Source organism: Ammospiza caudacuta, chromosome 3, assembly GCF_027887145.1.
Source record: "Ammospiza caudacuta isolate bAmmCau1 chromosome 3, bAmmCau1.pri, whole genome shotgun sequence".
NCBI lineage: Eukaryota > Metazoa > Chordata > Aves > Passeriformes > Passerellidae > Ammospiza > Ammospiza caudacuta.
In genome coordinates, this window is record NC_080595.1 from 80,034,335 (window position 1) to 80,048,187 (window position 13,853).

The following is a 13,853-nucleotide window of genomic DNA, read 5'->3' on the forward strand; positions in this document are numbered from 1 at the left end:
TGTAAGAAATAATTTATGCTCTTGCTTATTTTACTATAATGCCTTGTTATTTCCTGGCTGATCAACCTGAATGTAAAATGTTATCTATTAGTACAGCTGTGTTTGCTTCTTACATGCTGCGAGATGACGGCCTGGTTATTTGAAAGACTGTTTATGGATTGCCAACTTTGCCTGGAAAACTAATCTTTAATAATTTAAATTTGGGAGCCCAAATATTATTTTTAAGCAATGACATACTGCAGAATGTTGATAAATTTGTATGTCTTTCAGTGTTTACTACTTTGTAACTTGGTGAGGTCTGAATATTTCAGTTAACGAGAAATTTGGTCTAGGTATTTTATCTTGAATGGAAGAGAAAATTCAGTCATTGCCTAATGCTCAGTTTGTGGTGCTGTAATATTCTCATTAGAAAGGTATAAGCACGATTGCTTATTTTTAGGATTTGTTTGTGGATCCTTCCTTGTTGGTTATCCTTGTTCTCGTCTCAGTTTTGTATCTTTTTTTCTGCTTCTTACTAGTAAATAATTTTATCTCTTCTTATAGATAAGAATATATATCCTGTGTTGTTTTGTGTTCCTTTTTTCTGTGTTTGGAGAGTGCTTTCATTTGTGTAGTGACTGCAATTGCTCCCTTTGCCTAAAGTAGAGCAGGGCAGGTGGAAAGGCTGTGTGAGATGCTGTGGAGTATAGGTGGTTATCTGAGTGGCCATATTGCATGGTACACAATGATGTAAAAAGGGAGCTTTTTTCAGAAATAGTTTGTTTTTCTTGATGTTTCTGAAACTTTAATGAGCAGTCTTTAGGTAGCTTAGCACTTAGATATTAGCATAATATGTTGCACACCAAGTACTTTGACTGCTAGGCATTACAGATCATTGTGGCATTTATTTGGCATAAAAAGAGTGCTTTATAATACCTTACAGGAGAACATAATCAGAAGGCAATGTCTTTTGTTACTACCCAAAGATTGAGGCAAAGCTGAATCAATAGACAATCTGTGGCACATTTTGTTTATTGCATCTTGGCATTTAAATGATTTGGCATTATTACCTGTTTCAGCTTATGCAGTTAAAGTAGACATTATATGAAGTGGTGAGTAATAGAAAATACATAAGGAACTTGAAGGCTAGGAGCCAACTTAAACTTAATCAGTGAATGTATGTATGAGTATTGTATTTAAGTTAAAATGTGTGACATGCTGTCTGATGATTATTATTGTAATTGCAGCCAAGAGGCAACAGAACACATGGTGCATCATTTATCATCTCTAGAGCAATTGCAGGTAAATATTACTTGTTCCTGCCTTCATGCCTTCTAAGACTGTGTGGATTGCTTGTAAATTTTAAAATTTCTGCCCTTTAGAGTGCCTAATGATGGAAGTAGAATACAGCATTTGTTTTCAGGAAGATATTTTCTGATTTTGAAATGGCTGTGTTATTTTTATGTCAATTTTGTGAGCATTCTTGTCTCCCTTAGTTTGTTGGGACAAATTAATAAACCATACATCTTAGAAATTAACAAGCTCTGTGTTTTGCAGAGCTTGTTAATTTCTTGCACAGCTTGTTTTGCAGAGCTTTTTTTGTGTTTGTATTTGAGCAATTTTTTTTTCCTCTCTTAACATGCTTGGCACTGGGTTGTCTGTTAGTTCTATGAGGAAGTTTTAAATTCTGATGATGTTACATTGCATAAACCCAGTGTTAAATGGCAGTGACTGAATTGTATTTTCATCCAGTAGGAATTTCTCTTAGAATTTAAAAAATGTGCAGTGGATTTTTTGTTTGTTTAGTTTGTTTTTTATTTGGCGTTTGCATTTATTCTAACATAAGAATTCGTTGTCCGAGTATAAAGGATATTTCCCTCAATACCTTTTTCTTTAATGAGAATTTGAGATTCCCTGTGCAGTAACCTGGAGTGGGTTTTAAGACTACTAGAGGTGTAATTTTTACCTCTTTCCATTATAGGTCCTGCATTATTTTTGCTTCGGTACATCTGGTACAGGTAAGTTTTACAAGAATGCTGCAAAAAATATTGGGTAATATTTTTATAGCTTTTTGATTTGATGGAAAGTAATTCCTGATGGGAGTAAAACTGAACACTTGTTTAGAATATTGTCCAAGGAATGCTTAGAATACCCACTTTTCATAAATTGAGTTGCAGCTGAAGTCTAAATAGAAGAAGACTGGTATGTACTAGTTTGACTTTGTGCTTTTGTCAGAAGCTGAAGTAACATTGCAGTTGGAACAGGTTTCTCCAAACACATATTTGTCCTTTCCACTCCCAGCTGAGATACTGCCAAGGAAGCTGTTGTGAGGTTTTTTCTTAAGCCTCATTGACAGATATGATGTCATGACAGAGTTCGCTTCCTTTGGAGTAGTAATTTTGAATTTTCTTTCTTTGACAATTCAAACTCATACGAAAAGCTTGGTAACTGTTTGAGCAGTACTCATGCCATTTATAAATTTAAGTTTTGATTCAAAAAGTCATGAAATGGTCCCAGAAATTTGTTGGGGTGAGTACAATGTTTCTGGAAAATCAGTCATTATATGGCTCAGCAGGTTTGAAGATAAGAGTTTCCTGTTTTAAAGGATAATCTGTTATGTGGAAAGGGACATTAATGTGACTTCCTGTGAGAATGGTAGTGTACTTGAATTTGGCAGGGAATGCTCTTTTCCCTATTGCTAGTGTTCTACTTTATTTTTGTGCACCTACTGCCCCCCACCCCTTTTCTCATGAGGGATTGATGTTTATGGGCAACATATGGTCGTGTGAGTCTAGTTGTACGAACTCAGTTGTAGACAGAATTCACCTACTTTTCTTCCCTCCCTACAGTAGTCATAGTTAAAAGCTAATTTCAGGCTCTTATAATTTATTCTAGTTGCTGTTTTCATGTATTTGATAAAAGAGTTTTGGAGGGAGCTTGGGAGGCCTCTAGGTTAAAGTCCACTAAAATCAGGAGAACACTGAATTCCAGCTGAGTTCCTTGCGGCTCTGTCCAGCTAGGTCCTGGAAAGGTTAAAGGATGGAGAACCCAGAGAGTTCTCTGGTCAGCCTGTTCAAGTGCCTGACTGTCTTCATGGCAGTGAAAAAAATCTCTTTTTAATGTCATCTTGGACCCTCCTTGGTTTTGAAATTACAGAGACATTTAGGTTGGAAAAGACCTTTACAGTCACTGAGTCCAACCATTACCCCAGCACTTCCACGTCCTCCAAAGGGTTGGTCATAGTTTCTTCTGTTCCAGCCACGTACCTCTGTTGCTCCCATCTTCCTGGTATCAGTGAGAATGCTGCTTTTCTGTTATCCTGAAGCTTTCTCTTTTTCAGGCTAAACAAATGAAATTCCCACAGCATCTGATGTATTGTAGGGCAAGTACTTCAATCCCCTGATCATCTTGGTGCCCCTCCTGTTTGCTGGTATTCTTCTTTCAGTGAGTGTAGCAAAACTGCCTGGTGACAGATTGTAAAGAGTGATAAATGAATGATTAGTTCCCTTAATATGCAGTTTTGTTCTGTTAGTAAAAACAAGGCTGTTGTTAGCCTTTGTCGTTGGCAGGGTGCAGTGTTGATTCATGTTCAGTTGCAAACCCTCTCAGGTAACTGATGGGTGCCTTGAAGCTGAGTTGTGTGGTGTGTGTATCTCAGGTGCTGCATTGGTTCTCTGTGTGTTCTGATTGATCCTGATGGTTTTGGTATTTCAGCCCTGCAAAGTTTTCTCTGCCCACTGGACTGGTTCGCCTGGTTAGTAAGCAGATCAACTGGCACCTCGTACTTGCAAGGTAACCAGCTCCCATGCTTTGCCATTTCTGCCAGGAGTGAATGTATTAATGCTTCCTCTGCTCCTCCACCTTCCCAACTCAGCCATGATGAGTTGGTGTTGTGCTGAAGATGGGCTTTTCTTTCTGTTTAAGAGAAATACTGGAGGCTCTCACAGGTGGCCTCAGTGTGCTGCCTAGGGGCTTCTACCTGCTTCCCTTCAGTTAGTGCCCCTCTCACTCAGGGCTGAATGTCTGTCTGGCTTTTGGGGCAAAGTGACTTGCAGTGCAGTCATTTTCAATTTCAAGTCCTGAATTTAGTTGATTAAAGACTTAAAACTTGACAGGATGCATAATTTTAAAATAAGCAATTAATGTTTGTGGAAAGTGAATGCATACCTTCAAGACTTGTCTGCTATTCCATGCACAGAGAGAAGTGAGTTCCAAGGCTAGAGCCAGCTGTTCTGCAGGAATTTTAGCAGCATCAGTGAGATCACTGGCTTTTAAAGTAAGCACAGAAAAATGGTTCAGTGACATGGTTACATGAAGGCAGTAGGGAAGGTTTTAGTTTATGTTGTATGCAAAGACACATAACTTAGTGAATTATGATAGTTGTTTATACCAGGTAAAGCAACACATAGTTGTGTGCATTGCTGTTGTAAAATTATCTATAAGTAACATGTGACTCTGACCTCTCATGCAGTGGGATTTTAGACCTTGTGCTGTTTTCTTAGTGCTGCTGGAAAGGAGTGGCAGATAGATTTCTCTGAAATGAAAGCAATATCATAGCATGGATATTTGATTTTTAATAAAAACCTGATATTTCCTATTTTAATATTTTTTAATTTTTAAATGAGGCAATTTATATCTAACCATAGAGAAAAGTGCCTAGGACTCTGATGCACATTCTATAAGGAGTGGACTTTAAATGAACTTTCACATCTGTTTTTTCTTTCAGCAATGGTAAATTGTTGGCAGTTGTTCAAGACCAATGTGTAGAAATCAGGTAACTTACTATTATCTGTTACTTCAGCTCTGGAGTTCTGACAAAGTGTTTCTGGTCATTTGCTAGCAATACTTTTACAGATTTCTTTTTTTGTTTTGCAATGTTATATATTGTGAAATTTATCCATGGAATGATCGTAAAACCAGGCGCCTAAAAAAAACAAAACCCAAACCCAACATAAAATGTCCTTGACTCCCTCAATTATAACAGATGTGTTGATATAAGTATATATTTGTATCTCTCTCTCTGTTTTCAATATGTGAAAGAAAAACAATCAAGATCCTCAAAAACACTCAGCACAAATGATGGTCTTTCTAACCTTTGCCTTTCTGCCCCCTCTAGAAATTCTCCCCTATAAATGGGACAAGGAGCTAGTACCTAGTGTTCTTCTCTTGGAGTAGCTGGCATGCATAATACTTCACCTTATTTTACAAGTGGTGTGGATTGCTGTAAAGACTGATGCTTTCCCTTTTCTTGTGCTCTCTTAGGAACAAGCTCTCCTTTGCCAGTTCAAGAGCACATTTAGCTGTAGAACAGATCTTGATTGAGTGTGTTTACTTGCTTCACAAAAATCCATTTGCTAGAAGGTCAGACCTTCCATTTATATGTAAAAGAAGCAAGTGTATGAAAATTGTTCAATCAAAAGTGGTGTGAGCACCATAAACGTCAGCTTAAACACTATAAAATAAATCTTGTGTTTCAGCTGTATTAATGTAACTATATTCTTGCATTGTTTCTAAAATTGTAACCTAGAGAATACTGACTAGGTTTTTTTTTTCTAAAATTATATGAAGCCCTGAGATGATGCTGTCCTATTTTGTACAGCATTACAAATAAATGAGAGATGTTGGTATTTATGAAGTTGCACAGTCTCTAAAATACTATTGTTGGTTACTGTAGCTGCCTGGAGGGTGAAAGTTACTATCTGCTTTTTTGAACAAGTAGTTAGAGGCATGCAGGCCTTTGAATTGTGCATTTGGAATATTTTTATAGTGTTCTGTTACAGAAAATTGAACAGTGGATTTTTTTGTATCTAAATTCATAGGAGTCTTATTTCTGCAGGTCTGCAAAAGATGACTTTGTATCCATAGTTGGAAAATGTCAAGGTATGGCAACCTCTTCATTATTACTTAGTGTCATCATTGTTATTCATACATTGCTAAATGGTGGTGTTGGTTTACTTTAGTTTCTTAAAATCATTGGAAAGAATCTCTTAATAATTTTGCTTTGTGACTAGCTCTGTTACCCTCTCTCTGCCACTTCTTTCTATTCTGAATATATGAAACCTGAATTTGCAATGAAATTATAGTTAGAACTAATGGCTCTGGGAGACATACATGGTTTTTCTTTCTTTACCCTCCTCTGAGAAAAGCTTGTAATGCTGCTAAGCCCCCTGCATTTTTTGATGCAATTGGCTTTTTGTTCTGTTTAAGGGATTATATTTATTTTTTGCTTTTATTAATAATTTTATTCTTTTTTCATAGTGCCAAAGGATCCTAACCCTCAGTGGAGGAGAGTGGCATGGAGTCATGATTGCACATTACTTGCTTATGCTGAAAGCAGTGGAACAGTCAGAGTGTTTGACCTGATGGGTAGTGAGCTTTTGGTCATTTCACCGGTATGTGTTCTCTTGGGTTAAATACCAATATAGTAGAACTTTTTTTAAGGATCATGGGTAATTTCCACTTTTTGACCTTTTTAAAATCATGGCTTAGTTTGCTATAAATGCTTACACTGAAAACCACATAGAAATGGACTTTAAAAAGTTCTACTACAATACACCCACCATAGGATCAACAAAAGTCATGTGTAACCCTTACAACAGCATAAAAGGATATGTTTTACAGCTGTCCTAAACTGTGATACATCTGTAGGTGCATCAGCCAGTGGAAGTATGGAATCACCACAATTTGTATTAATAGATAATAAATCTGGACTTTATATGCAGAGTCAAATTGTAAATGAAATATTTCTGCCAAAGTACTTTGCTTGGTACAATATTAGATAATTGCTGTTGACAGGCCCCACACAATATATTTTCTATTTTGCATGTTCAAAGGGTGTATTGAACTGGTTTGTGAAGGTGGCTCAAGTGTATTTCCTCAATATATTGTCTTTGCAAACATTGTAATAATACGATTTCTTGATAATCAAGATAAAAGAAAATGTATTTAGTTTTAACTGAAACTTTATTTTTTAAATACAATATAGTTAATTTAACTTTCTAGTTCTTTCAGTAACAGAGACACTTCTTTAAAAATCCCCTTTCTCTCCCAATGTCTGCCCTTATTTTTGGGTAAAGACAGCAAGTTATCCAGGCGATCTGAGTTACGCTATTGCTGGATTGATCTTTCTAGAATACAAAGCAAGTGCCCAGTGGTCAGCTGAGCTCCTTGTTGTTAATTACCGTGGAGAGCTGAGAAGTTATCTTGTGAGGTAAGCATAAATTTTGACTTGCTTTGAGATGCCACAGTGAACTTCAGAGAAATTCTTTCTACTCTTTAAAGAATATAAATCTGAAGTAACGCATATTTTTTTTTTCCTGGCATACCTAGTGTTGGAACAAATCAAAGCTTTCAAGAAAGTCATAGTTTCAGCTTTGGCAGCCACTATGCCCATGGGATAACAACTGTCATTTACCATCCTGGTCACAGGTAAGTGTTCCGTTTGCTACTTGACATTGATATGTAAATGATGAACAAAAAGTGGCAAAATAAACATTGAAGTGTGTTCGATAGGGAGGGGGAGAAAAATCTATTCCTGCTAAAATTGGTATTTAGGGCATCAGTGATAACAAGTCATGTTTCTTTCTACTATGAAAGAGGAACCTTAGTTCATCTTACTTGACTTTCATTATTCCATTAGTAAAGTTATGTCCTTTTCTGTTTGAGTACCTTGCATAAGCAACATGCACTTTTTAGAATGTCAGGAATAGGTTCAAAAGAGGTTTCTGAATGTGATGAAAGATGGGTAATGTTGAAGGGTAAATTTAGGGGTTTTTTTTCTTGTTTTTTTTCTTTTTCTTTTGTTTGTTTCGGGATTTTTTTTAGTGTTTTTTTTTTTTTGTTGTTGTTGTTGCATTTTGTTTTGTTTTTCCATCTGGAATTCACTGCTGGACTTACTGGTGAGCTCATTGTAACTGAAATAAATCCTGGTTAGCCTATTATATATGCTTAAAATGGGTCCATTTTTTTAGTATCAATTTGTTATGTACCAAGATCAACTCAGCAACTCTGTTTCTATTTCTCTTCAATTGTAGGAACCAAACTTTGTTCTAGATATTTTTCTTGTATTAGATCTGCTAGGATTGAATCTTTCAGTGCAATATTACATGCAATGTTACATCACTGTATTTTTTTAAATGGAAATTAGGCCTGGCTATAAACTACCAGAAGAAACTGTTGAAAAAACTTCTCATTCTTCAGTATTAAATGAGCTGTCATATCTATCTTAGGAAAACAAATTATTATTAATGAGATGTAATGTTCTTCTAGCTTATTCTTTTTAAAGATTATTTTGTATATGGCTTTTTCTTTCAACTTAATTAATATTTAGTGATTTCACATCATTATTACTCAGTATACTGACTTTACAGTTTTGAGGTAATAGTTGTGGGTTATGGAGCTTTGGTAGCACTCCATGACCAGACAGCAGAACCAACCCCTTGTATCCTTTCATCAGATCAGGTTTAATGGTTGTAGTATTTCCTTCTATGTGCAGCCTGTTGAGTGGCTTAGTAAAGTTGAAAAATTGACACTTGAAAGAATGGATAATTGGATGGAATGGATGGAAAACAAAAGAACCAGAGTTTTTCCCCTGATGGATGCAAGTCTTTTCTGTTTTTAAATGTAGTCTGTGGTAGAAAGCTTGTAAATTTGACATTGGAGAATTCCAAATTTGTGGGTAAAGTCTCTTGCTGAAACTTTCTTGTTATCCCAAAAAACCCTGGAAGTGCGTGGACACAAGTACTTGAAAGTTGTGCATTAAAGAAAATTGTTGATATGCCTCAAATTTTTAATTTTCAATAATGTGTTTGATCACTTAACACATGTTCAACTTTGTCAGTTTGTGCCTTCTTGCATTTCATTTAATTTCAGGTGGTGAAATTATACTGATCTTTCTTCATTGCTTGTAAGGCTTGACTTACTGCATTACTGTATTACTGTGTATTTGCTCATGACCCATTATAGTGCAATAAAATAGCAGTTAAGAACTTAATTTACTTAATTTTTTCAGCTACATGTATGGTAATTGCAAAGAGACTATGTCAGTAGGGAATGTTTCTGAACATGTAGGAAAACTTGAAACTATACCTTTTGGAAAAATCCAATGATGACTTTTACTGTTGTGGAAAAGTTTTATGTACCTTAAGTTTGATATCTAGTGCTGGTGTTCTCTTGTCATCCTGCTTTCATCTAGGATGGAATTTACAGTGCATTTTAGTTGACAAAACTTAAATGTCTGCTTCATTGTGAGCTCTTTGTAAACTCAAATCCAAGGTTCAACAGCTGCTTGTTTTGCTATCCTCATCTGCAACTGAATGTGTCATTTCTGGGTTATCTGCAATTGCTGCAGAATGTGTTTGATACTAAAGTATAAAGTTTGCAATGAAGGGCTTGTGATGGAGGAGTTAGAGGGTTTCAGATTTATCTAAAGTTTTTGTACCAAAATTGCTAAGTAAAGAAGGGCATATCAAGTTTTTCTCTATTACCTCAACTGAGCTTGTTCTTGAGACTGGTGTTACACTGGTTATCTTCAACCCAACTTTGTACAAACCTATGGAGTGGAGTACAACTGAGGTACTGCAAGAGCAGCCAGTTTTTGAGGCTGGAGGAACTCTTTTAGATTATCTAATCCACTCCCCTTCACCTCAGTGTCAACTAGAGGAGGTTGCTTGGAGCCACGTCACTGCAAGTCCAAGACCTGCACATCTGTGTTCTCCCTTAGGAGCATGGTCTGTGTCAAGGCCTCTGAGGTGCTGGGGAGCTGCTCCAGAGGGTGCTGGAGACTGAGCCTGGCAGCACATCACTGTGATTTTTTTTAGATCGTACACAAATACAGGGTCTAGCCATCTTTTTCTGCAAAATGCTGCACTCTAGGCCTGGCATTTACATAGGTCTTTTCCCAGGTTTTGTTGAAAGGGTTCCTGACCCCTGCCAATCAGGTGTCTCTCTAGAAGAGAAGCTCAAAGCACCCTTTGATTAGGAACAGTTGGCAGAACTTGCTAAAAGCTTCTAAAGCATGCTGGCTAGCTCTTCCTGTCAGTGACAGGCATTGTGAGGTTCCTCAAAGGCTTTGCAGGAATTCTGTGATGGTCTCAGGAGTATGTAGCTGTTTAAGGATATAGGAATGAAGCCTGGAAACTGCTGCATGTTGGCTGGGCCATGTGTAGAGTACATGTGCAAGGAGAAAACATTAGTCTTCCTCAAGTTCATGTCTCTGGTTGCAGTTTTTGGTGAAAGTGACTTCTTTTTTTCTGCTGTAGGTTATTCTTAACACCAGAGAATAACCAAAACTCTTGAGAACTTTAAGCATCATTCTTGAGACAGATCTTACCACTTTCTACAACTATGTGAAAGGTGGTTGTAGCCAGGTGGGGATCAACCTCCTCATCCAAGGAGCCAGGAAGGCATAGAAGAAGATGAGGCTTAAGCTGTTCCAGGGGAGTTTCAGATTGGACATCAGGAGGAATTTCTTCACATTAAGGGTGATTAGACATTGGAATGGACTGCCCAGGGAAGTGGTGCAGTCACCATCCCTTGAGCTGGTCTAGTTGACATGGTAGTGTCTGATCATAGATTAGTCTTGATGATCTCAGAGGTTCTTTTCCAGCCTGATGGTGCGATTTTGTCATTCATCCATGGTATAAAATTATCCTGCTGTAGGTTAGTGACTAGCAGGAGACTTGGCATGATTAAATAAGCTTTACTGATGTCTTAAAAAGGATTAAATGTGGAAGGAATTTTTTTTTTCCTTTATTCTTTCTTTGACTTTTGGAGGTGTAGTTTTGGCATCCTGGTGGCCAGAGCTGTGCTGTGTGAGCGGCAGCCACTGCTGGGGGCAGAGCACTTGGGGAATGGTGCAGCCTTGGGAAAGGGGTCATGCAGCATTCCCAGGGCAGAGTTTGGGCTCCTGCAGTGGTGCCTTTTATTGTGGATACTTTACCTTTTGATATGTGATTCATTACAATCATGCTTCCAGACTACTTTTCTGAAAGTTTTCATCAAAGTAGTGATCAGTTAAATATAGAAGTGCTTGTTAATAAGGTGAAAGGGCTTCAAGGGCAAATACTGTGATACAGTTTAGTGTAATAAAGACAAGTTTAGTGTAATAATTACAAGACTTACATAAAAGTTTTTAAAATGCCACCTGTGGCATTAGTGTAATGATTACAGTTTAGTGTAATAATTACAAGACTTACATAAAAGTTTTTAAAATGCCACCTATGGTATGCAACAAAAGTATTACATACTCATGTATAATTGGTGCAGTGGCTTTAGAAAACAGAATTGACAAGCCTTAATGTGTTCAGTTCTTCAGTGAAAGAGAAGTAGCTTTTGTACAACATCTGAATAAATGAGAATCTGATGCTTAAACAGAATGATTGGAACTTGTTATATGCTTAAGCAGTAATTTTTAATCATTTTTGAGGGTAAGAAGGAAACTCAAACTTGTGGCCAGACTTACTGTATTCTAGATGTTGGGAATTATGCTACGAATAACAAATGTTACTTGAATGATATTGAAGTTTTTTAGATTTAAGGGTATTTATTCACAAAGTTTATTGGGCTGTTAAGTGTCTTGGTATATTTAGCCTTTTGTTACCCCAAGCAAACTGCTATAGACTTAAGAAAATTAAAAAATATGTGGCAGTATGGCAGTATATGAAATCATAATGCATCTTTATATATATTACAGACTTCTCCTTGTAGGAGGCTGTGAAACAGATGAAGATGGAGTATCTAAAGCAGCTGGTTGTGGAATATCTGCTTGGAGAATTCTGTCAGGCTCTCCCCATTACAAACAGGTCACTAGTTATGAAGATGATGTTAGAACAGTAAGTTTGTCTCCTCATTTTACTGGAAAAATATTGTCAATGGAAGGTCAATAAATATCTCTTTATGAAAGATGAATTTAATGGGATGTTTTGCTATTTTCTAAGCTATGATACATATGTCTAAACTGTTATCTTTTTCCCACAGCATCCATTTTTGCTTTTTCTGTAGTATGATCTGAACTTTAAGTTCTTAATTATCACTTGTGGTTTTAAAACCAAAAACAAGAAGAAAGGAGTCTAAATTTCCAAGCTACAACATTTTTTGCTCCTAGCTGTACATTGGGATATATTACCTGTCTTTGTTGGAGAAAAGTTACAGTTTGTTCTTCTGTTACTTCAGAACAAAAGGCAGCATGCCTGAAATAAATATTTCAGTTTAATTATAGCTCTTGATTTCTTTTGCTTCTAGTAGAAGTAAATGTTTGATTTGGTAACAGCTTGGTTATACTGAAATAAATTTACTATATTCCAGGATAAATTCCAATGTTTACTCTTATATAGGTATTGCTTAGTATTACAAGTGAGTTGTTAATTTAATTGCAAATGAGGAGTGCTTTTCTGTGACATGTATACCTACTGAAGTTGATAGAATGATACAAACTGGATTTTATTATGCTTGCATTATTTTAACGTAGGCAGTCTTATGGAAGTTTAAAAATAGTTACATCACGGAATAAGCTGAGTTGAAAGAGACCCACAGAAATCATCGAGTCCAACTCCTGGCTCTGCACAGGATACCCAGAGTCACACCGTGTGCCCAAGAGCGTTGTCCAAACACCACTTGAGCTCTGTCAGGCTGGAGCTGTGACCACTTCCCTGGGGAGCTGCTCCAGTGCCCAGCCACCCTCTGGGTGAAGAACCTTATCCTGATATGCAACCTAAACCTCCCCTGGCACAGCTTCAGGCCATTCCCTCAGGCCCTGTCCCTGTCACCACAGAGCAGAGATCAGAGCCTGCCCCTCCTCTCCCCCTCCAAGGAAGCTGTAACTGCAGTGAGCTCTGCCCTCAGCCCCCTCCAGGCTGGACAGACCCAGTGACCTCAGTCACTGCTCACAGGCTTCCCCTCAGGGCCCTTCACCATCCTCATGGCTTTCTTTGGGCACACTGATGGCTTCATCTCTGCCATATATTGTAGCCCTGCTGACTCATTCAACTCACTGTCAACCAGGACCCTTTCTGCAGCACTGCTCTCTAGCCTCTCATTCCTCAGTCTCTGCACACAGCCAGGGTTACCTCAGATACACAGTCTGGCACTTGACCTTGTTAAACTTCATATGGTTGGTGATTGTCCATCTCTCTAATTTGTTAAGGTCTTTCTGCAGAACCTCTAAAGAATCTTGCAAAGTTATTTTAGTATTTTAAATATGACTTTATTTTTGGTGGATGGAACTGTGGGAGATTGTTTTTCATTGTATGATTTGTTTCTGTTCTTACAGGCACAGAGAAGAGGATTATTAAGGATTATGAATTTAAGATTTTACAGCAGGCGAGGAACAGAACAGGTATTAAGATCTAGGTCTACCTCAGAAATGTATTTTACGAACGTAATTGTCTATTAATGACTACCTGAGAGACTGACTGCAAGTAGGTTGTAATTTATGCAACTTAGGAATTAACATTCTATTAAATTAATCAAAAAGCTTTAGCATTAAATGGAGTAGCTTGCCACTTACCTGGTTTTCTTAAAAATCCACTTAGTTCATTTGCTGAAGTTTGAGTCACTGGGTTTCAGGAAGAGGTCTAGAGATGTAGAGTTCAATATTAAATGTAAACCCTTATTCAAAAAAGAAAGGATTAGAAGCCACCTAATTATTTGTTAATGAATGTGATAATCAGACCATGTTAGATGTGTTATATATTCTACAACACGAAAGTAGATTGTAATGATGTTTCTCAAATAAAATATATGCCCAAAGAATAAGAACAAAACTCAGCCTTCTGCACTACATGTGTTTCACTAGAAAACAACAAAAAAGCCTCAGCCCACAATTTTCACACCATGTGGGAAAGAAAAAATGGGTGGATTCAAACTAATAATTTATG

The 13,853-nt window shown here is 37.2% G+C and overlaps 1 protein-coding gene across 1 annotated transcript in view; it reads left to right on the forward strand.

The window, feature by feature from the left end:
* NBAS (NBAS subunit of NRZ tethering complex) overlaps positions 1–13,853 on the forward strand; it is a 159,298-nt gene that overhangs the window by 3,339 nt on the left and 142,106 nt on the right. Inside the window, exons 2-11 of the mRNA XM_058800751.1 lie at positions 1,227–1,281; positions 1,961–1,997; positions 3,694–3,771; positions 4,706–4,753; positions 5,816–5,859; positions 6,238–6,371; positions 7,056–7,189; positions 7,309–7,407; positions 11,672–11,810; positions 13,247–13,312. Of these exons, the coding sequence (XP_058656734.1) occupies positions 1,227–1,281; positions 1,961–1,997; positions 3,694–3,771; positions 4,706–4,753; positions 5,816–5,859; positions 6,238–6,371; positions 7,056–7,189; positions 7,309–7,407; positions 11,672–11,810; positions 13,247–13,312 (834 nt within the window). The remainder of the gene's footprint in view (positions 1–1,226; positions 1,282–1,960; positions 1,998–3,693; positions 3,772–4,705; positions 4,754–5,815; positions 5,860–6,237; positions 6,372–7,055; positions 7,190–7,308; positions 7,408–11,671; positions 11,811–13,246; positions 13,313–13,853) is intronic.